At 42.8% G+C, this 27,940-nt stretch overlaps 1 protein-coding gene across 1 annotated transcript in view; it reads left to right on the top strand.

Moving 5' to 3' along the window:
- Positions 1 to 26,907, top strand: part of sh2b3 (SH2B adaptor protein 3) — a 33,145-nt gene extending 6,238 nt beyond the window's left edge. The window contains exons 2-8 of the mRNA XM_079554002.1: positions 6,693 to 7,736; positions 20,022 to 20,123; positions 20,205 to 20,296; positions 23,786 to 23,850; positions 24,729 to 24,943; positions 25,199 to 25,376; positions 25,562 to 26,907. Of these exons, the coding sequence (XP_079410128.1) occupies positions 6,720 to 7,736; positions 20,022 to 20,123; positions 20,205 to 20,296; positions 23,786 to 23,850; positions 24,729 to 24,943; positions 25,199 to 25,376; positions 25,562 to 25,908 (2,016 nt within the window). The 5' untranslated portion in view covers positions 6,693 to 6,719 and the 3' untranslated portion in view covers positions 25,909 to 26,907. The remainder of the gene's footprint in view (positions 1 to 6,692; positions 7,737 to 20,021; positions 20,124 to 20,204; positions 20,297 to 23,785; positions 23,851 to 24,728; positions 24,944 to 25,198; positions 25,377 to 25,561) is intronic.
- The last annotated feature ends 1,033 nt before the right edge of the window (positions 26,908 to 27,940 follow it).

Genomic DNA, 27,940 nt, shown 5'->3' with positions numbered 1-27,940 from the left:
GATCTGTGCAGCCGGATAATGACAGACTGCAGACATGGCCTGTATTAGTCACTGGTGCGTTACTGAAAAGCTGGAACGAAGTTAGTGGAAATCGGACCAAGGCCCTAACAGTTTTTGATTTTGGAAGCTTTTTATCGAACCATGACTTTTACATGACAGTGTTTTTGCAGACTTGCTTTGCCGTTCCCATACAACAGGAAATGACCCAAAGGGGACAGTGCCGTGTTTCTACGCGTTTTAAGAATAGCAGCATTGTGTTGTCTTGAGGCATGCATTGTTGTGGGAATGCAGGGCTGAGATAGGAACTAGTGTGACCAAAACAAAACCCCCCTAACAGACAGCGGCGGTGGTCATACGTCCAAGAAAAGACCTGTGTTCCATGTTAACACTGGCGGCTAAAGTGCATCATTAAATGGCCTATTTGCAACACTCACTCCCTTTTTATTCTGCATTTTTGTGAATAAAACTGAAGGCAAGAGGCTAACTGTTCGAGACGGCAGGGAAAACAGTGAAACAAAATGGCCATCTGTTCGGTTACTGACACTCAGATGTGATAAACAGACTTAAATATATAGGAAAATGAACATGAATTTCTAATTAATCGACTTGATTTACGTAGATTACCCTGCTCCACAGACACCACCTTAACTAACACATTTTCTGGGGGAAACCCTTCAATAGAGTGATTGGCCCATGAGTTTGTACATGCAGAGATTAAGCTTAAGAGATCAAGAGGCGAGGAAAGATTTTCCCCAATACATACTGTAGATTCAAAGATTCAAGATTCAAAAGTTGATTCATAAGAATTTAAATATTCTCTCAAGCCCTTAGTGGGGGCAGGGGGTGGTGGGTGAGAGATGGAAGCACAGAGAGGGCAGGGAAGGGAGGGAGTTCAGCTTCCTGATAGCCTGATAGGACCTCACGAGAAGCTTTTTGGGAGCTGCCGCTGCGATGCCTCTTGGTAAGATTCAAAGATTACTCAAACATGCGCTGGTGCCTCGAGATACGGCTCCAGGTGTGTTTTTGATGAGAAAAACATATTTTGCATAATTCCCCCTTCAGTAGGACTTGACTATTCTAACCCAAAAGAGGATAAAACAGAAATGTTCCTAGATGAAGCGGTGAGTGGACCCTGAGAACCACCCGAAGCAGCCCCTATAGGACCAGTGGTACCAGTGCCACAGACGGGCGAATGTGGCAGGCGCAGACTTCTTTCCGAACAGGTCAGCTGATGCGCTCTGCAGCCGATGGGAAGTAAGGCGAAGGTTATCTCATGTTTCCCCCGTAGCTTGTCTTCACAATATGTCATTCAATTATGTAAAGCTGTGTGCGTCTCACTTTCGGCTCCACTCATTATCAAAGACGGCCGATCCCAGGGCCCCCAGCTCATGCCTTCTTTATGTTGCCTCCCTTTTATGTCGCTCATCAATCTCACTCTAAACTTAGCAAATAGCTTCAAGGCCCTGTATCTGTCAGGCTCTGCTCATTTTACTGTAAATACCCCATGTTCAACTTGGTGTAAAACAAAGTCGAAGACACTCAAATATCACATGATGTCAGAGCGAGTCAGCTGAGGAGAGAAGACTTCAGATGAACATTAATGCAAATATTTAGAAACCAAACAAAACTCTATCAAATGAAAAGTAAAATATGTTAAAACCGCTGAAAACAGGCTTTGATGCTAACTGGCTAATCCTGCTGTTGTGACTGAAATGATATTTTATTTATTTTCTTTTTTTGCTGTATGAGTCACAGCCTATTTTCAGCCACTTGTTGAAAATGCTGCTCAGTGTTGGGCCTGTGATGTAACTCCATTGTGAGGCCGTGCACTGCCAGGGAAGGGCTTCCTGTTTCTGCTGAGGTCCTTAGCTTTAACTGTGCACCGCTGTGCCACCTGGGCCTTCACCACAAACCTGGCAGCGTCTACTTGACTCTTGCTTGGCGTTTCTCATTTCCTGCCTGCCTTGTCATTATCGCTCCAAGTCCCTCTCCATTCCCATCCTGCTAGCTTTTCCACCCCTCCTTTTCTCTGTTTCACTGAACGTTCTCTCTCCTCTCTGCTTTTCAAATGTGCCCCGACTTTTATTCATTCAGTGATTCAGACGATGAAAATTCAACAGTGGTAACCAAATCTGTTTTTCATCGCGGATTCTGTGATGCACATGTTGCTACGTTTTGTGTAATTGCTTGGCTTATTTTTTCCAGCTTTTTTCCCCCCATAATGCTGAAGTGTTTGAAGTCTACACTGAAGCCTCGATGCTTTGTAGACTAATTGAGACTTGCGCTTTAGATTGGATATTGCTGATGTTTGCTAATGGGGACAAGGCTATCTACAGGTCACCAGGATGTGGGCTTCAGTTAATTACATTTTATCTAACTGATTGTAATGGCTCTTTTGGAGCTATAAGTGTTGCAAAAAGATTTGTCGGTAATGAAAAGTGAGTATGGTAGGTTTAATGTTTCTAAATAGGGACAGAAAGCTTACTATGCTCACTTGTCATTACACACACATTTATTTACACGCACACAAATCTTTTTTGCAACAATAGACTTGAATCTGGTTCCAAGCACAGATTGCATCCAACTTTTTTTATATAGCGTATTTTATAAAGCATACAGCACTTTGTAGAAAAATGATTTGCAACCAATTACAAACAATGATGTAAGAAATGTAAGAAAAATTAAAAAGAGTCGAAGCAATAAAACAAGCTAGAGGGCCCTATTGATTCTGTGGGTGCTCCCCCTGCACTAACAACCTCCAGCTTGGTACTCAGTTCTGATTAAGATCCTGGCACTGCACTGCAGTCGCCCCAAGTGCCTCAAGGCAAACCTTTTTGGCTGGGACCCCAAAAATCAACTCGGGATCCCCATTGTATAAAGTTATTGCGTTGTAGGCTACTTAATGGAATCAAGTTAATATGTATTTAAACAGTTATATGCTGTTATACACTCAAAAATATACAGTATCAATTTTCTTTTCATTACATCTTGAAGTCATCTGGGGCCCAAGGCCTTGTGGTCCCGACCCCCACTTTGGGAACCACTGGCGTAAAGGATGGGTTAAAAGTAGGAGGTCTGTCACAATAATTACTATATTGCCTTATCATTCAATAAATGAAAAATAAACAATACATTTTTGGGCTCGATATTTATCGTTTGTACATTTATTAGCATCCCCGGCTATTTTTTCTTTGTAAAACTTCGATTTCTAACTGAAGCAAATCGAGTTACATTGTAGTTCATGTTTATTGCAGCTTGTGTGGTATTTTAGGATATAATTATGCACTTTTAGAACAAAGGTTTACAGTCATTTTTATGCCTGAGAGTTGACTTTGTCTAGTATTGTTAGAGTCAGATATCGTTTATGGCGATACTTTCCTGCCTCAATATATTCAACTTAAAATTTGTTATCGTGACAGGCCTATAGAGGACAAAATGAACATTCAAGTCCCTGTTAATTGACAGTATTTTCCGTGAAAAAACAGATGACGTTTATGTGTTTATGTTGCACAATAGAGTAACCGAGATTCATTATGTATCCTTATTGTCCTTAAGGAACCAGGCTTGGCTACCTTTAAACACAAACATGACGCTTATACCTGAAAAGGGACAATACCTCTAGTTTGGGAACGTATAGAATAAAATGGTCTGCTGAAAGTGAATGCTATCGTCGACTCAAACGTGACAAGAGGGATATTAAAAAGCATGTTTGCATTTTGACATGAAGATGCTTTTATCACCTTGCTGTGTCTGGTGTTAAGGTCCATCTCAGTTCTTTTCTCCAGACACCTCATATGTTGCTTTCCTCCAGCAGCACCTTCGACATCCTCTGGGCTCTGTTTTGTGTGACCGTTGATCTGCAGCATTTGACCTTAAAGTTGTGTTGATCACATATGACAAAGCTGTTCCAACTGGGGACAATGGTTAACATGCAGTGTTGTGTGAGAGCTGATACCCAGCTGTGAGATATAAATAGGACCTCCCTTGTACCGTACTTCCACACCACTGATAATGTGTGTTGTATAAGTGTTAGAGAGAGGGTGTGTGTGTGTGTGTGTGTGTGTGTGTCTGTCTGTCCATAGCTTTTTGTTGTCTTTTCTTTGAACAGTTTAGCCAAACATACACAAGTACAAACTCACCACACATGTATGTTCTGTGGTGGAAAAACACTACATATCCTTCAAATGATGCGAGTCAGGAGGTTATTTCACTGACAAGATCAATTCACGTGTCCGTCACACATCCTGTTTCCTCTGTTGCTTGATTAAAAGTACTAATCTGCACCCACGAAAAGATTAGTTCCATTTTGTGTTGGTTGTGAGACAAGGTAAAGTTCTGCTTGTTTCTAGCGACTACAATGCAGTGTATTTAGTGAGTAACTAATTTCTGTCTATTGATACTCGTCAAACGTTTTGACCAGCGCGTGATTTTTTTCTGTGTGCTTGCTTACAGAATGCGGAATTTGTGCTTTGAGAATTAGCCCTTAGCGCGGGAGTATGGACTGGGGACTGGCTTTGTTACACAAGTGGAGACGGTATTTCTATAAACTTATGTGACATTCTTGCAGCACTAGCAATTGATATTGTTAATACATTCGGCATCCACTCAATCTTTTCATGGAGACAGCAGGAGATGTAATGATTGACACAAAATTTATTAGAATCCAGCATGTCTACTACATTTCTGTTTTTCTTTTCTTTTCTTTTTTTTTTGCAACTTCCAGCATTAGACCCTCAACTGGGTAAAAATAAAGCCAACACCAATTCCCGTCGCATCTGGAGAGTTTCATTGAACAGCATCAGACTTGAGAGAGGGAGAGAGACAGACACAGAGAGAGAGAGAGAGAGAGAGAAAAGGCCTGGGAACAGTGTGGGCCAAGCCCCAGGAGAGATATGTGCAGAGGAAGTGTGTGCCCTTAAATGTGTGTTCTCGAGTGTGTGCTGAGTCATGCCTGGGCTGGCCAGGCTGATAGAAACAGACTTCAGGGGGGGCCAGGCAGAGGGGCCTGGGCGCCACAAACTGAGCATGCTCACAAAACTACAGGAAGGGAATGTGTTGTTGTGAGCAGACACATCCTGGAACTTCAGTGACGCAATATTTCAAGGTGCCAAGTTTTCACGTCCCCAGTGACGTCCGCTGCATTTATATCTAAATAATAGCACTCTATAACATAAAGTTCTGTGGCACATTCAAGTAAATAACGCATAGCCTGTAGCTCCATGTTTGCCCGACCACAACAAGGTACCCACGATTACTCGTGGTTTACTGTGATCTGTTGGATATGACTACCCCCCACACCATCCTGCATGCATGCATCTGCACGCACTCAGACTGTGCCTTTGTATAGAATGGCTCATTCTCTGGACTTTGGTATGTACCATAGGAACTTAAGCTACAGATTGCGGTCTAAAATTCTTAAAAAGATTCTCATGTTCTTATAGTTGGCGTGTAGTTACTTCTTATGTAACAGAGGAAGTCCTCTGTCTGAGCTCTGTGTTACATGAAGGTTTATTGATAAAGTTTGTGGCGCATTAACCCCTCTGGGTTATTTTTACCTCTGCAAAGTCTACGTATGTCATGTTGTGGAAATCAGGGGCCTTAAGCTGAAACTGCAAAAAGGTTTCAAAGACTGCCTGACTATAATCTGGTGATTAGCCGTGTGTGTGGATGAAATGGATGAAACGGGGGGGAAAAAAGATTCTAAATAGTGAATATATTTCAGGTCACATTGACATTTGAAATGTCCCCAAGTTCAATTCAGTTCAGTCAGCTTTCGTGCCAGTCCTAAATGCAGAGAATGGAAATTTTGTTTCTCTATCCATCGATGCAAGATAGACAGTTAACACAGCACTATCAGATGCATATGCACACAGTAGGGGGCCAGAGGGAGGGAAAGGGAGAGTTCAGCTTCTTAGTTTACAGCCTAGTGGATGAAGCTGTCAGTCAGTTGGACCTGTCACTGATCGAGACTCTGCAGTCTCCTCCTTTAGGACCGAAGAGGCTGAGATGGATGTGGTATCTCCCTCTGAGATGACTCTGTCCACTCTGCTGCAGGAAAGGCAATTGAACAGGCCCTGTCCAGATCATTGTTGTTGAGCCAAAACTCAACAACATAACCCAACAACATAACCCAACAACATTCTCTGTGGACCCAAGTCCACAGAGAAGAATGACGGCCAGCCTGATCCAAAGAGTAGTAGGGACTCGTGTGGATTAGCCTGGTCTGACTGGGATATATCATGTATTATATATGATATATTATATAAATATATAAATATCCTTACATGATTTACTGTAGTCTGAGTTTTTCTGTGTTGAACAGAAAAAGCAGAAGCTGTGGAGCGGTCACATGGTGACACAGATGGAAGCAGGCAGTGTGGTTGATTGAGAAACTGTCTCAGTGCACTTCCTCAAACTGCAGCTCATTCAGTCTTCTTCCAATAAACTAATTTCATTCATGTCTTAAGGGCCTATTTCTTTTTTCCTAAAGTAGCTCATGCTTGATTATTTGAATACATTTAACTCTCTCTATTCTTTTGAGGTATTTGTTTTGCGTCTGGCCCTGTGCTCTTCATTCACCATTACTTGTATTTTTATATTTATTTGTATTTTAATATAAATTATCTTGTTTTACTCTCAGCTCCTCCAAAAACGTATCTATTAATTTCCTGTTTTTTCTCATGTGTCTGCAGTGCGCCCCAGCAGTTGTGGTTACTGCAATGAATGGTAACACTATTCATCCAGCCACCAGCAGCACAACAACAGGAGGAGGCGGAGTGGGGGTGCCCTTAAGAGGCTGGAGGGACTTCTGTGAGCTCCATGCCATCGCCACGGCCCGGCAGCTGGCCGGACACTACCGAAGCTTTGCTCAGGAGCGCCAACATGACGTGCTTCCACCAGAGAGCTTCTCCAAGCAGTTCACGGACCTCTTCCAGCAATATTTCTGCTGTGAGGTGGACAAGGACAGCACATGTTCCCCTGCCAACGCTAGCCCTGTCTCCACTCATGTCTCCAACACATCACACCCGTTTGAGGTACAGGACTACCGCCAGAGCACGGGAGCCTCTCTGTTTACTGTTGTGTCCCAAAAAGCAGAGCCCATAACGGTAAGCTGTGAACAAGAGCTGCCCCTTAGATGTTCATCAGGAAACCCTGTGGTGTTTAGACGCGTTGTTCGCAGCCGTAGTAACGAAGACCTCTCCGATTCAGGGCGCCGACAGGTATCGGCGCAGCACTCCTCTGACTCCTTTAGCTCCGCCCACCCAGCACATGCAGATGTCACGCACTTCTCTGTCAGCCAGATCAGGCAGACAGTCAGGCGTCTGCTGCAGAAAAGCCCCACAGCTCACACTCCTGGTCCTAGCTCCAACAGTCACACCCCCATCAGTAACCGTGAAGACCGAGCTGAACCAGTGTCGTCATCTTCGTCCTCGGCCAGCTCTGACGCTCCGCTGCTTTCCCCCTCTCAGCGCTCTGTGGCCGGAGTGGCCTGTCACTTCCTGGAGCGCTTCAGGTGGCTGCGCACTGGCAGCATGAGGCACAGGAGGCCGGAGAGTGGCAGCTGCTGTAAAGAGGGCCAGCTACGCTACCTCCTCGTGGACGACACCATCTCAGACTGTCAGCCTCCATGGCAACGTTGCCGCCTGCTGGTCAGGAGGGTCAGAGACACTCAGAGCGGAGGCCAAGGAAGAGGAGCAGGAGAGAGGTACCAGCTGGAGCTCTTCGACCCGCCAAAGGTAAGGCCTCACATTGACACATGCATATCTGTGTACTGTAGCACACAAACTAAACCAAAACTAAACTAAACTCTGAGAACTTGGACTTTGACAACCGCCTCCTACCTGAAAGCGGTTGAGGATGACACAAATTGCGTTGGTGCAATGATGCTATTTGATCATCTTTACTTTTACTGTCTTTGTTTTCGCATGTAGAGTCATTTTTTGTAATCAAACATTTAGACTTTCATAGACCAAATCAGCACTGTAAGCTATTACTCTGCCCTGGTTGTTTTGTACTGCTTTAAGTTTTTTGAGAATTGCCTGAAGCTGTTGTTGTTCATGCTGTGTCATAAATGCATGCATCTCATAAAGACAGTACGGTATACACTGGCACAGAGTCATTTCCTGTTTCCATTGGTTTGAGATGCAGGGGTTTCCCCTCCTCACTGAAGCCTCTTCTAATATTGTCTTTGATTTAGCTTCACCTCATCATCTCATTCTTACAGTTGATATTTCAGTGGTTTATCTGTTGAGCATCGTAAATCCAGTTTGAATGGATGACATCATTCAAACGTAATTAAGTCTTGTTTTTAATGTGCTTTTGTCATTTGTCACGTTTCATTTCATATTTGGCCTTTTTTACGTGGCTTATAAAGATGTGGCCACAACATACGTCGTCTTAAGAGTCAGTACACCTCCTACTGTTTCCTGTTTGTTAGCACACACACACTTTAAGGATTTAAAGAATGCTTGCTCTGTGGACTTACTCTGAGAGCTTGAGTGAAGAGAGTTGTCGTTTTCTGCAGTGGGACATGGCTTGTTGTTGTAAGCAGAGCTTTTGCTACTTCTCACGAGACCTTTGGCAAAGAACGCTGGAATGTTTCCAGATGGGACCAGCTGTGCGGCCACATGCTTCACCGCCAGTCCCTGCACGGCCCCAAACATGTCATCAGGGCTGTCCTGACTTTAAGGCTATGCACAACCTGGAGTTTGTTTTAGGATACGCCCAATTTATACCGAGAGCAGTTCAGAAACATAATGACCGGAGCTTGTTTTACGAGTGTCGAAGCGTAAAGCGTCAGTTTATACCTGACGTGTAAGTACCATGTTGCCACAGCGTGTTTCTATCTCTATCCTCTATCTGCGCTCTAATTCTCATCTTAACGAATCCCTTCTGTGCTATAGCAGTTTACTGAAGTCTGACACTCGACAAAACATTTTATTAGATACAGAGCCAGTCGCATTTTAAAGTTATGGCAGATTATGCCTCCTGTCCCACTTTAGGAATCTCTACCATGTTGGATAAAGTAAACTAGTATTATGAAAAATGTCTGCACCTCAAATGGAAAACTATACAAGTATACAAGAAATAAGTATAATATCCTGTACATGCGTGTCGACATACTACAGAGTGAGGAACTAGGAATTTTTCTCGGTCGCACGTTTGCACCAAGGAAAAATTCTTAGTTTGTGAACCTGTTCTCAAACCATGGCAATAAAACCTATTCTGATTCTGATGTGTGTGCTGGGCTCACCTGACCTCACCTGACTGCGTTTGTGAGGTTTGTGACACCGTTTGTTTAACTTTGCAAATGGCATTACTCTTCTGTGTGTTCCACAAGTTTGTCTGCATATGTGTGCTATCATCGCACCATAGTATGGTGTGTGTGTGTGTGTGTGTGTGTGTAGTCTGTGTGTAGTTTTGGCTTAGCTCTAAGTCGAGGCCCTGAGAATGACCTTAAAAGGAAGGCGAGCTGTGGACAAGCATGCACACATTTTAAAGCAAGAAATGGCTAATGTGTTCACACCCTGAAATGCCATTCACATGCAACGCTGTGTGCCCTGACAGCAATAAACATCAGAGAAAAGCATATTTGCAAAAGGGGAGGACACAAATAGAACTGATGCATGCTAAAACTGTCAGCTCCTGCCCCGCAGAAATATGTAGTCTATATAATTCATTCAATTTTCATTTATTTATTTATTCATTTCAGGCAAGGTATCCCTCAATGCAGCACAAGGGAGACAAAACATTCTCATGGAGCACAACATGCCATATCAAAATATACACAAAAAGAAGCAAAGTCCAATTTTGCCTGAAAGGGAGTGGGAGGAAGAAGAAAACGTATTTAATTCCACCCCTATTTCTCATCAACATTACTGTGACCTTCACTGTTACATCCCTTTGTTTTTTTTTACTATAGACTCAAACTGATTGAGCGATTATGTTTACATCAATATTAATCAATCGGTAACTGTAATAATGAAAGTGATAAATCATGGTGGCATTTCCATAGGTAACAGAGATTATTATTACATTGTAGCATTTTTACCAACAATTGTAAGGAAACAAAAGCACACATCAATAGTAGTTTGAATGTAAAATGTAAGACCCACTCCCTGTATATTGTGACCAGACCTGATGTTTATATAACAGTTTAAATCTGTGGATAGTTTGGCGTTGCTTGAGTTGTAGATCCAGTTTGTTCCAAAGTTGTACTCCGCATGCAGATACACAAAAACCTTTCCAAGTGGATTGAGCTACTGGCAATGTAAAATCTCCATATCCATAAATTATCACTAAATGAAGCTGTTTCCTTTGTTCAAGTTCACTTATTAGCTCAGGCTGTCGCTTACTAATTATCTGGCTGAAATGAGCATTTTTGCCGACATGTTGTGGCTCCTGGTGTGTACAGTCCGTAGGAAGTGCTGTGGAAGAAGTTTGGTAACTTTGATCCCACTTTGTCCAGCTGCGTGTCGGCATCAGACCATGTGTTTATTCCATTTTCCTCCTGATCTCTCCCGCATGCTTTCATTTCATGTTCGTGTGTGTGTGTGTCACATTTGTCTTCAGTCTTTTTACACATTAATCCATAATGCTCAGGTCTCTCTCTTCTGCTCCGTTTGATCCTGGTCATGCGGCGCCTTATCTCGGCCCTTCAGTGTAAATTAAATGAAACCACTTCCTCAAATGGCGCTGTTCTGCAAACACAGGCCTGTGTCCTTTATGTGCTTGTGTTCTTAGATGATGCTACCTGTAGGCAACAATTAAGGCAGATTATGCATGAGTCGAGTTGTTTTTCATGCTCAGTAAGTAGCAGGCTCAGTTTCTTCTATAGATCACAACATTATATTATATTAAAACATGAGCTGCTGTGTCTGTGAGTATTTAAAAAAAGACAGCCTCATATCGAACCTGAGAAAGTCCCTCAATATATTTTCACGTACGGCAGCTTTAAAATAGCTCTTTGCACACCGCAGCTAGCGAGCAGCTCGTATGGCCACAGTGGGCCAAAGCAGAGACAGGATGACACTACAGCAGTGCATCGGAAACACCGTCATGACCCAGTGCAAGTGCGAGCAAAGCATCTGGAAGTACTTTGCTCTCATCCAGGAGGCTTCCTCACTTCTGAGAAAACTGCTGAGCCGAATTGTTTACCCTCGATTTCACCTGAGATAAGTTAACCAATGCATGGCGGATTACTTCCTGTCCTCGCAGAATGGATCTTTCTTTTTAATTGAGGGGGGGGTTTAAGGGTTTAAGTGAGTAAACACATTTACTCAGACCTCAATGGCAAAACCAAGTTACAAAATTGTACACTATCTGAACATACTTCGATTGAACGCTTTCCATACTGCAATACTCTTTTTCAGACATCTGAGATTGCATGTCGAGAGGCTGATGACTGACTTCTCTCCTTGTTCAAACCGCTGTGCTTTACAATCTGTAGTTTCATAACACTCTGTCACTGTTTCTCAGCACTAAAGTCAAATTCTTTTCCGCTTTCTAGGTTTGGACTCTAATGAAAGTCAGAATGAAAACTCGTGCCCTAGAGTGACTGACTCATGGGATGATTCAGAGAGTGCACGGCCAACGTTGCGCTTTTGCTTTTGCCTTTAAGACAAGTCTCTAATCAATCCGACAGGTAGTTGCGCTGCACACGCCAGGATTAATAGCAACAACACCCAGTCACCCCTCAAAACTGAACACTCCCGGTTCTGGATGGGTTTTGGTAATGATGAGCCTTGCCTTTTGGACTTGTTTTCGAAAGAGAAGATGAAGCACACTTCTTAAAGACGCTTTGAAACGTTTGCCTTTGCTCAAGTGTGACAAAAATCAAGAGGAACATCTCGAAGGAAGTGAAGTGGTTAGAGTCATGTGGTCAAGATGTTTGTCAGATCTCTGTGGTGCGCTGCCTCCTGCGCCTCACGTTCTGCACTAATCTCCAACCATCTGATATGTTCTTGGCTCTCGTGCTTTACCGGTTCCTCGGAATCTGAGGATATCTTTGCAAGTGGAGCCTTCGTGTTGCGCCTGATATTGTTCGATTCACCTCTAACCGCAGCCGGTGCACATGACCTGCAGAGCTGCGTTTGGAAACCCCCCAAAAAAGATCATCACTTAATTTCAACCTCTGTCTCTTTGTTGATTTCAAACCAGGCCGTCCATGTTGATAATTGTACCATCTACATTGCATTGTACCATTTCATCAGCGTGCAGCTTTGATCATTTTTAATATCTGCTGTATAGGCTTGGTTGCATTGTTGATTAGGTGAAACCAGAGCTCACAGAGGAAACCCGCCCCAAAGTATGGAGGACTAAACGTCTCCACACAGTCAATCCGTGTCATTGCCTGTCCATTCAAAGTTGTTGCTCAGGGCGAGGTATAACGCCTGGTTTGTATTACAGAACAAACACATGCAAACATCTGACATTATCTGGGCCTCTCAGTTTCCCCTGAACAAAAGCTGTGAGTCTGTTTAATCCTGTTGCCCGTGGAGATGATTTGTCAATTAGGCTGCAGTCTGACACAAAGGAAGCCTCAGCGTTTGATCCTGTGTCATAAAAATGGCGGCCTGGCTCAGCACTTGGCTCCTTGTCTGTGCAGAATGTTATCATGGAAGATCTTTTCATGTGTAAAGCTGTATGAAGCTGGTCCAGGTCAGTGAAAAGTTCACTGCACACTCAGGTCTATTCAGACAGCGCTGTGGCAGTGGAGCAGAAGAGGAGAGTTTTCTCTACCCCCGTCGTCCACTGATCCAGGAACAGTTATAAAGAGTAACTTTATAACCCAGATCAAAAGTTTACATACCCCAGTTCTTAATACTGTGTATTGCCCCCTTTAACATCAATGACAGCTTGGATTTTTGTTTGTGGTAGTTGTGGACAGTGTTCATTTTGACAACATATTTTAATTGTAATTTAGTCATAGTCTTTTGACTAAAATGTATCTCATTTTAGTCGCGATTTAGTCAAATAATTCTCTTCAGTTTTATTCGACTAAAATTGCATGTAAATATAGTCGACTAAATTTGAGACAAATTTAAAGTCGATTTTATTTTTTCATGATAAATTAAATACATCTTGCTTATTCATAAAATTAGATACATCTTTTATTCAAACCTCAGCTCAAACAAAAACGAATGCTGTCATCAAGTCTCATTTAACACACAAAAGTCTTTGTCCCGTCCAAACTCCCAAACTAGGTTCAGTTTGTGCCAAAGAAATGGATGTAAACCTGTCAATTTTAAAGTCCGGTGACGATTATTGAGATTGACCATGTAGTGATTTCGATTCAGTTTCGATTAATTTCCCTGCCCTAATTATAATCATATTTAAACAATGTCGTCTGCTTCATGGGCCTCTTAGTCTCTGCTTTTCATTTTTATTCAGTCATATTTTAGTCTATGAAAATATCAAGACATTTAAGTCATAGTTTTTGTCTCATAAACAACTTTTAATTTAGGTTTAGTCCAATTTTAGTCGTTAAAAATATTACTTAAAGGGACTATACGGAGTTTAAAAATGTAAGAAGTACGTATTTTCCTCCCCCTACATGTTTCAACTACGTCCTAATGTGTAGAATGAGACCTGTTCACCACAACTGCCTCTAAAATCCTGCACTGTCACTCAAAAAGGTGTTAATTCGGGTCCGAAGTGCCGTCATGCACGAGCTTTATATAGAAAGTGCAGTTACACGTATGACCTGAGGTGGCAGTGGTGAGTATAAAATAGCAAACTTGTATCTAGCTCTTTAAAATGAAAAAAAATATGACGAAATATTTTAATCGACGAAATTAACCCTGGTTGTGAATGGTCTTTATTTCCTCGGATGGTAAAACGGCCGTTCTTCTTGGTAAAAAGCCTCCAGTTCCTGTTAATTCCCGGGCTGTCTTGCATAAACTGCACGTTTTGAAATCTCCCCAGTGAGTTAATATTGAGTTAATATTTAGGTCAGGAGACTGAGACGGCCACTCCAGAACCTTCACTTTATACTGCCGTAGCCAATGAGCGGTGGACATGGCCTTGTGTTTGTCGAAAAGAGGGTTTCTACATGTGAGGACACCACACCCTTAACTGACCATTACCACGCGTCCATAACTGACATGTCCAGTGCTTTCATGCTGACCTCGTGTTTATGATCTGCTGACAAGCTCTGGTGCAAAGGCAGGAGGCAGCAGCTCCACCTCCTCCAGTACACTGTCAACTTACTTACTGCACTAAAGTGAACTGCATGTTTAAAAATGTGCCTAATATTTCCCCTTGTAGAACCTGCCAGTGTGGACTATCTAGTTAAAATTCTTGAAATTAAGATATGCTTTGAAACATTTTGTGGTGACCTCTTGTCCTCAGTCCCTGCCTAACAGATTTACACAGAACTGTAGTGACTTCTGTGAAGTTCTTCAGTATCAATCGAGTTCTTAGAAGTGTGCAAAGAGGCCAATGCACGGTGACATATTTAGTGATGACAGCACAGAAGGGTTTCCTAGAACACACTCATGTCGATCAGAGCACATGAGAGTGCTGCCCACATCCTCTCAGAGGCCACTGATGATGAGTCCAGTCACCTCCTGCTCTCACCACTGAAGGCTCTAGTCAATTTCTTTTTGTGTTCATCTACATCTATCATCTACAGGTGCCCGTCATATAATTAGAATATCATGAAAAAGTGCATTTACTTCTGTTATTCAACTTAAAATGTGAAACCAATATATGATGTAGACTCATTACATGCAAAGTGACATTATGTAAAGCCTTTGTTTGTTATAATTTTGATGAATATGGATTACAGACCATTTTTCAAATATTCTAATTTTACAAGCTGTGAGCCATAATGATCAAAATGATAACAAATGAAGGCTACATATCTCACTTTGCCTGTAATGAGTCTATCATACATTAGTTTCACAGTTTAAATGCACTTTTTCATGATATTCTAATTATATGACGAGCACCTGTAAATGTACTGCATTAAAACATTTGTGCATTTAACTAAAAAATGGCTTCTCGAAAATCAATCTTGTACTCATGCTCAGTAACAGTGTCATGAGGGAGCGGCTGTTCAACTAGAAAAAGGATTGGTGGAGAATTGTAATGCTTCAAACGTATTTAAAGGGACTATACGGAGTTTCTAAATGTTAAAATATGTATTTTCCTCCCCCTACATGTTCCAGCAATGTCCTAATGTGTAGAATGAGCCCAGACCTGTTCACCACAACTGCCTCTAAAATCCTGCACTGTCACTCCAAAAGTTGTTAATTTGGGTCCGAAGTGCCGCCACGCACGAGTTTAATATAGAAGGTGCAGTTACACGTATGACCTGAGGTGGCAGTAGAGAGTATACAATGGCTAACTTGCATCTAGCCCCTGATGATAATGATGAGGTTAAAATGTCACATATTCATCTACATTTATACCATACCATCTATCAATAGAAATGGTTATGGTTTTACCTTCTCCATGTCCTGGGCCTTGCTGCCGTGTTTACTCATGATCTAATAGCTGTGTTCAATATAAAACTATCCGAATACCATGATGGCAGGTGTAACAAAGATGAGGAGGACATGTTGTATTGTCCTGAGAGTGACGGTGGGAACAGGTGGCGGAGGCATGAAAGTGGAGCAGTCAAAACAACGGCCGCTGCTGTGTCTCAGTGCTGTCTTAGCCCCGGCTCCCGAGATAACTTTATATCTAACTTTCTGCAGTTTTAAACATGGCGGCTTGTAATTGTTGATAAAGCTATTGCCTTAAGTCAGATATAGGCTCGAACAGAATATGAGCCTATTGTCCCTAGTTCCTAACTTTGTGGAATATTTGTGCATGGTCAGCAGACGTGCTCCCCAGCAGAAGTTGGATATGGAGTCGTCAGTGGCCGGAGCAGCTCCCCAGAGGACACTGGAATGTTGAGTGTCGCTCCGTTGCTGTGGCGACGGCCTTGAGAAAAGGAGCCTGGGAAGAGCTGAGGAGTCCTGACTTCCTGTGTGTCAGTGTGTGGGTGTGAGGCCTCTGCTGAAGCTGCGGTCATACTTTACACTACACTTTAGGGCCCGGCCGAGATGGATCTTTGGGGTGCGATACCGATATGAAGGTGCTTTGAAAGGCTGATAGTCGATATATAGGCCGATTTGTCTTTTATTTTAATCTCCAAATATCCCTTTAATGTCCGGTTATTAAGCCACTTCTTCTCTGTCTTCTTCTTCTCTAGCTGTAAACCAAGTGGCTTTTTGGGCTAATCCTTATGACTTATTCCTTTTTGTTAAACTTAGGGCAGACGCTGAGTTGTATTTCTAAACATTGGGGGCCCTTTTCTTCAAGGAGCAGAATTTGAGAACAGTCATTAAGGTATTATTGGCAAACATTGTTTTCAATTGTTAGCTTGTTTAGCTTTTTAAATTATTTTTAAATATACACAAAAATGCACCCATTCACGCCTCGTTTTCACACATTGTCTAGCTTTTTGCAAAACAAATCCAGTATCGTCTGGAATGCATGAGGGATTGAACAACATGTGTTAAGCACTTTTGTAAAAGGAGGTAACACTTTTGGACACAAATCTTCAATGCGATTTCACACAGCTTTCTCAGAACTAGGCTCAGGGAGGGCTCATGTTAACGCTCTAACCCTCCTCTTTCCGATGCAAAAAAAGAAGCCTCTTATCACTTTTTGTTCCGGAGATATTCGCAAACGTTGGTGAGTTTATATTGGCAAACATTTGCCTGACAGCCGATATGGGCTATAGTATACAGACTGGTGGTGAGGCACCAGAGTAAAAGCTGAGTCAATCTGAAAAGAGGCGCTGTGAAACTGAGAAGTCGTGTGTGTGCTCTCTGCATTGACTGGTGAAATTTAACACCAATCTTTTATCTGTGATTTGGTCTTTTCAGAGTGAGGTTGTTTGGCCAAGGTAGGGGCTATCAAGCTCTGATACTACAAAAAACAAATCATGAAAGTAGAGTAGGAAGTAGAACACCCACCACACTCCTATTTTACTGTTCTGTAAGGTCTAAAGGGAACAAAACAATAAGCTCTGGACAGTCTTCACAACAGTTAAGTTTAGGATATTATAGTAAACAGAAATTGTAAAGGCTGCTTTTATTTTTGGTCAGTGGTTCTCAAACTTTTCACACCACAATGACATGGATACTTTGGCTTTCTTCACTTATAACCGAGCTGCGTTGTTTTTGCTCAAGGAAACCATGCTCCGTAAAGGACGAGCAGCTCTCCCTCTCTCTCGGGAGCATTAAAGACTGGATTTTTCATTGGAAAGAACACGTGAACACGTGATGTGAACATGGAGCGGATCTGCAGATATCTGGCTGGCTCTGCTGTTATTGCTTCACTGAAGAGACATCTGCTGTGGGCTGTTTTCTCCAGACGCGTCCTCAAAGGCCTTACTCACACAGTCTCATTCACGTTTTTCATGAGTCACTTTGAACACTTGCAGATGAAACTCGCACTCAGTCATTTCATTAGCCGCGGCTCGTCCTGTGGTCTTCATTCATGTTTATGTGGAGTCATTCATCACCGGATCTGGCCAACGCAGTCATTTGATGCCAACTTTTCAAAAAACTGACTGATCATCGCGCACCATCTGCCCCTCCGACCACCACCAGCTTCTGCTTACCTGCTGTGCTGTTTTGTGGACGCATGCTAACATTAAAGCCACACCGCGTAGAATTTTACCCAAAAAATAAAATTGAAATACAAGCTTTGTTTTATGACAGATATTTTCAGCATTGAAAAATACCTCAAACAAACATTTGATTTTGCTGTGAGCGGCTCAGCTCTCCTAAGACATGACATAACTTTACCGGGAGTGGGTACGTCTCCAGCTCGTTTCCATGGAGATGTCGACTAAAGTCAGCAGAATTTGAGATTTGAACAGGTTAGGTTCCCATCCAATTCCATTCTTTGATTTCTCACTGCAGTAATAGCATGTACTGTGTGGAGCTGGTCATTAGGAGCATGTTTTGTACTGATGGCAACAGTATAGTCCAATAAATCAGGAAATCTTTGAGGTCTTCCATCTGACGTAGACACAGCCTAAAACACAAGGCTGTGCTCGATTTTTGCGTCATACTTGTCCTGATTTTGATCATTTAAGTCTCGACACAATTGGATGTTTTTTCATATTTTACATTTTCAAAATAAAAGGAAAAAAGACCACAGCAAACGTTTGAGCCTCTGTAGAGTTAATTGCCTCGTGGCCCCAGAACAAAGAGATTTCTGGGCTGTTTTGCACTGCTCTTTGGAAGTCTATCAGAACTACTAGGGCTGGACGGCTTTGGCATATTGATCAATCTCGATTCAATTTGTTTTTGTTTTGATGATAGTAACAATAGTAAGTAAATGGATGCTGCCGCTTACGCTGTCCTGCTGCAGAGGCAAAGACAAGCTCGACACCTCACAGAGCACCCCCATGTCACCCCTCACCTCCACCACGCAAACACACAAACATCGGACGGAAGTTCGGACCCCTTAACTTACTAACTTAATATGTACATGAAGAAATACTAGACAGTGCAAACTTACAATTCACTGTAAGAAGCCCAGCTAATCCACTCCATGCTGCTTCTTTCGGCTACACTGATCCAAAATACAGTAAATACAGCTATAGTTTTCCACTTCGAAGGTGAAAAGTGAGCGGCGTGCATGAATATCCTCCATGTTTTCCCCATTAGACAAGTGAGCATGAGTTTGTAGCAGATTTTGTGGGGCTTGATCCACAGATGCCGAGCGTTTTTGCAGGGACACCTTTGTGTTCAGAGGGACGATGGTTCTTGAGATTACTAAATAAGTTTGTTGTATTACCCGGGTTTGGCCATTAATCCTGTCGATTGAAGAGAGATCGACCTTTATTAAAATCGCGATGAAATTGAAATTGTCTTCTAGCCCTAAGATCTACAACGATGTTTCGGTCAGGAGACTGTGAAGGTCACGGCAGAACCTGCACCTCTTGATGTAATTGTGGATCTTGAGGCGTGTTTATTTGTAGAAGCCATTTGCTTTTTCACGGACGGTGTTATGTTTTCCACCAGAATTTGTTGGAATTTAATTGAATCCGTGGAATGTTCCTTGTGCCACTGGGTGCAATTACAACCCCAAAGAATGATCACTCCACACTTGTTTAACAATTGGACAGAAGCGCTTTCCGTGAAATCCTAAAGTAATTTCCTGTGTGCTGTAGCTCGGGGGTGTCCCACACTTCCTATGTCCATATATGGCCGTGTCGGGTGTCACATGTTTACTGCCCCACTAGTCGCTCTCCTCCTGGCTGTTGTGCCAGCTGCAGCATGGACATGGATTATAAAGCGATTACGGCCCATATATAAGTTAAAAAGACGACCTACAAGTCTATGTTATAAATATAAAGAATTTTACTCTTACTGATGGCGCCAGTAATTAGGATAATACTTTTCACTGTAACATAGTAATAGTTCATTTTCTGCTGTGGCAATAAAATTATGAAATGTCTTTCCAAATATGTGCGTTTAAGCTGGAATGTTGCAACTCTATGGTAAACCAGCTGCATTTTTTTTGTCCTTCCTGCTCTATACATGACACACTTCCCCGTCTCGTGTGCTTGGCTCAGTTTCTTATTCATAATATTGGATTCCACTCCAACTCACCATTCTTTGGGAGCATTCCTCAGGCTCGCGCACCGTCAGTTAGAGTCAGGCTCAGCCGTACGAACACAGAGACTCTTCTTTTCACACTTTTACGTCATGTTATTCGACGTCTGGACTTTTTCTTCCCCTTTGGCAGCTGTTCGTCTCTCACACTTCTCACCTCGCTGTTCGCCAGATTTGAGAGTACAGCACTGGGCATGATAATCTCTTAAATTTGTAGTTTTTGTGTCTTGGAAAAATGCAAGATTTTGTCAACAGTGTAATTTAGTTTCTACCTTGATAAAACAGATGAAACTTAAATTGTGTTGTAGTTTGAACAACGATGCATCTGTGATTGAAAATCCTTCTTCATTGTGATTAATTGCGTGTGGATTTGTCCTTTCTCTGTTGCAGGCCTCTAGTCCCAAACTCACCGCACACTGCTCAGATATTCAGGAAGTGCGGCGCTGCAGCCAGCTGGAGATGCCCGACAACTTGAACACATTCGTGATAAAGGTATTGCGCAGACACAGTGGAGCGTTTGAGTGGAAGTGGAAGAGTAGAGATGAACTTGTGTGTGTGTGTGTGTGTGTGCAGGTTAGCAGAGGAAGCCTGATCTTTGAGGCGGACAACGAGCAGCAGGTCAGCTCCTGGACCACCGAGCTGAAGGAGTGCATCAGCAACAGCAGGTAACACGGCCAAAAAACAAACAAACATCAGCCTTTACAGCGTTCGAATGTCAAAATCACGGCCTCACTGCTTTACACCACATTTAGTTTTTGCATATTTCTGACGGCACATGGTTGAAACAGAAAAGCCTCTTACCCCCTCTAGTTTGGCTTTACCCAAATCTATAAGCTTCTCAACTGGAGAGCTTGGCCAGACCAAAGCCTCATTTGAAAGCTAAGGCCTGCAAAACTGATAGCATTTTTTTTTTTTTACTTTTTGTTTTTGTCTTTTTTATCACAGTTTTTGATGTGATTTTGTAACTTTTTTGTAGTGTTTTTGTTGCCTTTTCATGGCTTTTTAAAAAATAATTTCTTGGCGCATGTTTGTCACTTTTTTGTGCCCTTTTTGTGCGTTTTCCTCACGTTTTTTGTCGGTCTCTTGTGGCTTTTTTGTTGCTTTTTCATCACTCTTTAGTCGTATTTTTGATGCTTTTTCTATATTGTTATATTGTTGTTTGTCACTATTTTGATGAAGCTTTTAGATTTGGGTAATGCCAAACTGGAGAAAATGTGCTCGGCCCAGGTGGGGGTAATGCCTAGTGTCTTTTTGGTGCAATACCTGCGTGATCTCCTCCAACTATCGAGCCTGAAGCAATGGCCCCGTGTGTGAAAACCTAGACCTCAAATACAGACAGCACAGTCGGGTTGTAACTTTGTGTAACTTTTAAAGGAATAGCCCACCGTTTTTACATACTAAGATATGTTCTTAGCTCACTTTAGTCGTGTTAATATATCCCCGTTTGGTCTTTGTCCGCGCGCTCTGTCACGCAAACGGAGCACATACGCAGCCTCTCCCACATGTCACATAGCTCCAAAAAAGCTCACAATAGAAGCTACCAAGCTCTTCCACGTGTTCCCTATTTAAATAAAGTTACGTGAAGTGTTTTCATGCGAAGTATATTTACCCAGAAATGTAGCATGTCGATTTTATAAGCAAATAAAAAGGGGGACTATATTGTGAGGCGTAATGATACGAGGAGCACAGCGTCCGCGTTGTAACTCCTAAAGACTTCCCCCGCTCACTTCCGTCAATAACCTTTAGGAGTTACTGCGCGGACGTTTTACTCCTCGTATCATTACGCCTCACAATATAGTCCCCCTTTTTATTTGCTTATAAAATCGACATGCTACATTTCTGGGTAAATATACTTTGCATGAAAACACTTCACGTAACTTTATTTAAATAGGGAACACGTGGAAGAGCTTGGTAGCTTCTATCGTGAGCTTTTTTGGAGCTATATGACATGTGGGAGAGTATGTGCTCCGTTTGCCTGGCAGAGCGCACGGACAAAGACCAGACGGGGATATATTAACACGTCTAAAGTGAGGTAAGAGCATATCTTAGTATGTAAAAACGGTGGCCTATTCCTTTAAGGCCAGTCCCGGGTAGGTGGCATAAGTCCCAGATTGAACATGACATGTACAGGAAGCGGCTCACAGACGCCCGAGGAGATGGCTCTTACCACAGGGTGTGATAGGCCGCGACCATGGATAAGCCTTTGGCCATGGCTGTGGAGGAAATATCAAGGCCCTGCTCAGAGTGACTAAACACTTCCTTTTGCACTAAAGAAGTAAAACGTGCCAGATATTCCAGCGGCGGAAACAGCTTTATTGTAGCTTTAGTCTATCAGAAACTCTTGGCAAATGATAACACGGATGGTAAACGAGTCCTACCTTGGCTTACGAGCTATCAGGTGCAGCTCCGGTTTTGTTTTCGGCTTTTGAAGGGGGAAAAAGCATGCTTCACTATTTTCCATGTCAGGAGATCCGGAGAATGACGGATAGCAACGGTTGCTATGCGGTGTGATTGGACTGTGACCACTTTGGGGTGGACTCAGTGCAAGAATACCAGTTACTAATAATTTATGTTACCATACCATACCAACTTTATTTATAAAGCACTTTAAAAACTTTACAGCTCGGCCAAAGTGCTGTACACAAAAACACTCATAGACAAATATACAAAAACAATAATACGCATAATCACACATAGTCAAAGGCAAGCGAAAAAAGATGCATTTTAAGAAGTGAGCCTGTCTAATCTCAATAGGCAAGTGGTTCCAAAGATGCAAGGCCTCAACGGAAAAGGCACAGTCACCACAAAGTTTGCGCTGTGTCTTACGGACCATAAGCTTCAGCTGATCTGCCGACCTGAGGGCACGAGAGGGAACATAGGCCTGAATCAAATCAGGGAGGTAGGAGGGGGCGAGGTTGTTTAAACATTTAAAGGTAAATACAATAATATTAAAATCAACTCTAAAGCACACTGGCAGCCCATGCAGGGATTTTAAAACTGCATGGACGACGCGCTCCAGTTAAAAGTCGAGCTGCAGAATTTTGGACGAGCTGCAGCCGAGAAAGCGCACGTTGGCTCACCCCACAATTAAGTGCATTGCAATAATCCAGCCGTGTTGTTACAGAAGCATGCACAACAGTCTCAAAGTGCTGCTGCGTTATAATAGGCGAATCATTCCGCTAAATTTTCCTCTGACAAAAACTTCTTGATTAATATTCAAAAGGTTTTTGGTGTTACCTTTATTGTAAATTTGAAATACTTCAAGGTATAAAGCCCTCTAACCAAAGCATTGGAGGTTTAATCTCATGCCTGATCACGTGTCCAAATCTGCCAGCATACTGTGCTGCTCCCCTATTCTAGCCACAGTCTGAATGAAATGGCAATGAAGAAAAGTTGGAGGGAAAAGTTTACATTTTTATGGTTCTTGTAGGATCTAAAATAGTTGTGTTCTGTGCATGTCCAAGAAAGGAAATAATGTACAAAATGTCAAACCAGAGAAAAATTTTGATAGCATGGTAAAATGGTGAAAACCAAATGACCCCGCGGCGGCAGAGCAGCACACTGAGGGCAGGGTTTGCAGTTGAACTCTATTGTTCTGTAGCGTGTACCTCCTCTGTGGTCTGTGCGCGCTGTCGTCTCTGTTACATGTGAACTGGACCTGCTTCCTGTCTGTGCTCCACATCAGCCCGCTGCTTCCTCTCCCTCTCACACTTGTACAGTCATGAAGAACACAGCGAGCCCAGCCATTTCTCACCTTAAGAGAGAAAAAATGAATTGATTCTGAGTAAGGTCGCCCTGTTTTCTGGACTTTTTTTTTTTTTTTTTATCACAATCAATCCACTGGCACATTGTCTCTTCCCTTTTTTTTTTTTTCTTCATATGTTCGAGTCACAAAGGTTCACAAAAGCAGAAATAGTTTGTGCTGTTCCCAAAGTCGTGCAGAACTGAAACCTGCTTTGGTAGTTTGAAAAAGAAAACACTACAATTGCGAAACAGGATTCTAAATGCAACCTATTTTCTAAAGGTAAAAGACCCTTATTTTTACTTTTCATTGTCTGTTTGTTTTGAGCTCTTAACAACAGCGATAACCTGGAAGGCTTCTGTGTGTGTGGCTTTAAATGACATTAAATCCAGGTGATGTTTGTGTGTTGCAGGCCCGGCAGCGTGAATCTAGAGCCCCTCCCCTCTTCAGCCGACAGCTCCGAGTCAGGAAGCCACGGTGAGAGAAAGAGGAGAGTGCAGATAAAGGAGTGATAATCGATTTAGTATATTGCACATAATGACCATCACTATTTTTAAAGAAACATTCACCTTTTTTAACATGACCATATAAACAACTACATGCTCCATATGTTCTATGATTTGCATTTATTTTTGTCATATGCCATCATGTTCCCCTTTTTCTGAATTAAACAAATAAATAAATAATCCCTGACTTGGTGAAAATGGGCCGATAGATTGCCCCAGATTGTGTAGTCAGTGGCTTCATTATATATTTAAATACACAACAAACCACAGTGCTGTTAACCAGTAAGTTTATCTTATTACCAAATAAAAACACTGTCACTAGTAATATATTTGTGACACTTTTGGTCCAAGTGCTGCCCTCTACTGCTCTGACTCTATTCTTGACATTATTGGCCTTGATTGATTGTTAAAGCACTGGATCGCTGCTGCCTCATTAATATGCATGACATTGTTGATTAATATTCATGATGTCAACAAAAGATCAACAACCTACTCTGCAGTGACAGCAAAGAAATAAAAAGTGCTCGTGCCTGTGTCCTCTTCACACACGTGTAGCATACATGTGATGAGGGCTCATAGAAGCACAACATCTAGCACTGAAAGTCCTCCCTGATCTCACTGTTCTGGTATTGGACTTTTGTGTGTCCATAAGTGCACGTGGCACCGAGACGAACATGATGTAAAATCATTTATTTTGTTTTTATGAGGGAATAACTTTTATAACAAAGGTCCATGTCGTAGGTCTCAATGAAACAGGGCCAAAAGAGAGAAAATAAGTAATAAAATCAAGAAGTCAGCTCAGATAGATATTGGTTCTCCAGAGTTCACTTTATTTTATCTATCTTGCAGTCCCCATCACGTTCAGCCTGCCGGAGCCGGTGGTCCAGAAAACGGAGCACTTCCTGTTCTCTTACCCATGGTTTCATGGGCCCATCTCACGGGTCAAAGCTGCACACCTGGTCCAGAGCTCAGGGCCCCAGGGACATGGGGTCTTCCTGGTCCGACAAAGCGAGACCAGGAGGGGAGACTATGTGCTCACCTTCAACTACCAGGGAAAAGCTAAGGTACCACCAAACATAAGCAAAGGTCTTAAAAAGAGTCATGGTTTATGGTTTATCCAAGTAGGAAAGGAAAGGAAAGGAAGGAAAGGACTTTATTTGTATAGTGCCTTTCACAGACATGGTCACAAAGCGCTTTACATGAGACAAGTACACTGACGTACTGACGTTACTGCTGATATAAATGTAGTTGTTGCATGTTTGAAGCTCTGTGATGACCATGATCCAGCAGCAGTAACTCTGTGCCTGTGTGTCCTGCAGCACCTGCGCCTCTCGCTGACTGAATGGGGCCAGTGCCGCGTGCAGCACCTGCGCTTCCCCTCCGTCATGGACATGCTCAGTCACTTTCGCCTCTCCCCCATCCCGTTGGAGTGTGGGGCCTCGGGGGCCGTGCTGCTGTCCAGCTACGTGGTGGCAGGTTCCAGTCCGCCTGCACAAGGTGAGGAGATCATTTCTTCATCATGATTCACTTTATGATGCCCGAGAAAATGTCACATGACCAGATAGAACACATAAAAATAATAGTAATAATGATGTGGTAAACTGCAATCACAACAGGGAGGGATGTTTGTTAAATGTTGAATGTCCAGTGCTCTGTGATTGACTGCTGTGCTCTGTGCTCAGGTCAGCTCCCGGCGGCCAGGTTGGCTCCCTTCTCTCTGCATCGTTGGAGCTCTGAGCCCAGTCTGGCCCAGTGCAGCCTGGCCTCAAGCAGCAGCAGCAGCAGCGTTTCCACAGCCAGGCCTGTCCCTCAGCCTGAACACCAGCCTATTCCTCCACAAGGGTCGTCTCGAACCCACAACCCCCTCCCCGCCCCGCCTCCGCCCGCGGTGCCCCTACGCCGCAGCGAGTCCATGGGACCACGGCCTCTGTTCCCGCCTGCTGCCCTGCCCCACAGGCACTCTGACTATGAGCTGGAGCCGCTCCGAGGACGCAAACGCGCTATCGACAACCAGTACATGTTGCTTTGACCTCCTGACCTCAGCGTGACCCTAATAATACAATAAACGCACCACAGTGAGCCTCATCATCTGTGGCCGCTGTGGGGGAGTTGTGTTTGCCCAGGTAACAGCAGAAGTCTGTCCTGAGGAGGTTGTGTGCCCCGTCCCAAAGCTCTGTGTCAGAGTGGACACAGCTGAGGACAGGGGACAATAGAGACAGTGCACACTGCTCTGTGCACTTTACACTAGACTCACTTTTGTACAACACTCTTGATAAAGACCGTATCAGACATTACAAACTGCATCATCTTCAACAAAACAAGTTGTCTCCATTAGGCTTATGTAGTTTTTATTTTCAGTATTATAGTCTTTTCAAATTTGCTCAATGCTGTTAGCTTGCATAACAAACCTTCAGTGTTTCAGTGATAATGTAGATGAGCTCAGAGTGAAGCAGGTCTGTTAGAACGGCTGTCTGGAGCCCAAAGTAAGGCCACTAAGCCTACTAACCTATTGACACTCCTAAACCAGACATTATATTTGACATTTCTCCCAGAGTAATATTTATTTAATAATATGTTGCCACAAAACAGGAACTTGGTCACATCCCATTTTTAATATGACAGATATAAATGAAGTTTTGATCTGGGACCGGGTTCACTGGAAATGCCTTTAAAAATAAATATATTTTCTACATGTTAAAGTTTGACTAATGGGGATTCCTTGAAATCCAAATGGACAGTTATATGTATACAGTGTTAGTGAAGCACAGAGACTGTGGTGACGTGCTTTTCACCAGTAACAAAGCTCTTTGCAGGATAGAAATGACCACAAGTGCCAGTGTTACACACAAGGTATTTACAGCATTTGTTTGTACAAACATTTCACATTCTAAGACCTCTAAGTAGCCGCTCCTTCTGCCTGAGTAGAGGAGTGGCAGCAGCCCTGATGTGTCATTCTAGAATAACTTGTCAATAAAGGCAGAGCAGTGGAGGTACATTGCTGACCGCTTCTATTAATGTCTTTGACCCATCTAAACTATCGCGCTTTACTCACATTCATCTGCATGCATTGTTTCAGTTCCACAATATTTTGGTAGCTTTACATCTTTGATAAAAAAAAAGGATATATTTTTCTATGAATGACAAGCGTTACCAGCTTCTCACTAGAAACAGTGCCTTGAAGAATTTTCTTCTGAACAAGATAAGGATAATATTTATTGCTCAGGTGAGTAGTTTCTGAAGAAATGCCTAAAGCTATAGCTCAAAGAAACAATGTGAATAAGAAAGATGTCCCTTGATTCTATGCGTGGTGCCACAGGAGCAGCCCACAGAGATCTGCGGCTGTGGGTCGGTCAAAGCCTTTGCATTTTATAAAATGACTCCGGAGGCGGCCTTAACAGTAAATGCCTTTGTGTTCACTACACATGGAACTGGCTACACGTGTCCACATGTAGAAGTCTGAAGAGGGTCAGTAAAGGTGAACCTTTGTTACAACCACTGTGAGGAAATGATGTGCTTGGTCTTACCTGATTGTTGTCTAACCTTGCTTTAACACTAACTTTAGCGACGAGCAATATTTCACTCCGTAAACCTTTGCTTTTGTGTAGAGTTCAGAAAAGTTTCCAGTAGTTTATGTTCTTGAAGTCCCTGCTACTCTTTCTCGCACAATGGGTCAGCTTTGTCGACTAATGGAACAATGGTTGAGTTTTTTTTATGTATAAATGCAAACAAAACTCATAGGGTTTAAAAGAGGACGTTTTGTCAAAAGTACGGTTGGTCTTCCCGTCCTTGTGTGCCCCCAGTCTAAGCTGTCCCACTCCAAAACTCAAGCTCCTGTTTTATATTTATGTGGAAAAGCAACGGTAACTAGTGTCAATATTACTTTTTTATTTCGAGAAAATGACTGTCTCTGCCATCGAGCTGCTGTTGCTTTTTCCTCTTTTTGAAACCTCAGGGTGTGAATGTGGCGCAGAACTTGTATAGTGCAATATGTGAGGGCCGCCCAGTGCATCACACCTTCATGTCTGGCTTCTGGATGAAGAAATGTGCGACAATTCACCCCC

This window comes from Gobius niger (assembly GCF_951799975.1).
Source record: "Gobius niger genome assembly, chromosome: 1".
NCBI lineage: Eukaryota > Metazoa > Chordata > Actinopteri > Gobiiformes > Gobiidae > Gobius > Gobius niger.
The sequence above is the reverse complement of the archived record's forward strand: the minus strand, read 5'-3'. Positions and strand labels throughout refer to the sequence as shown.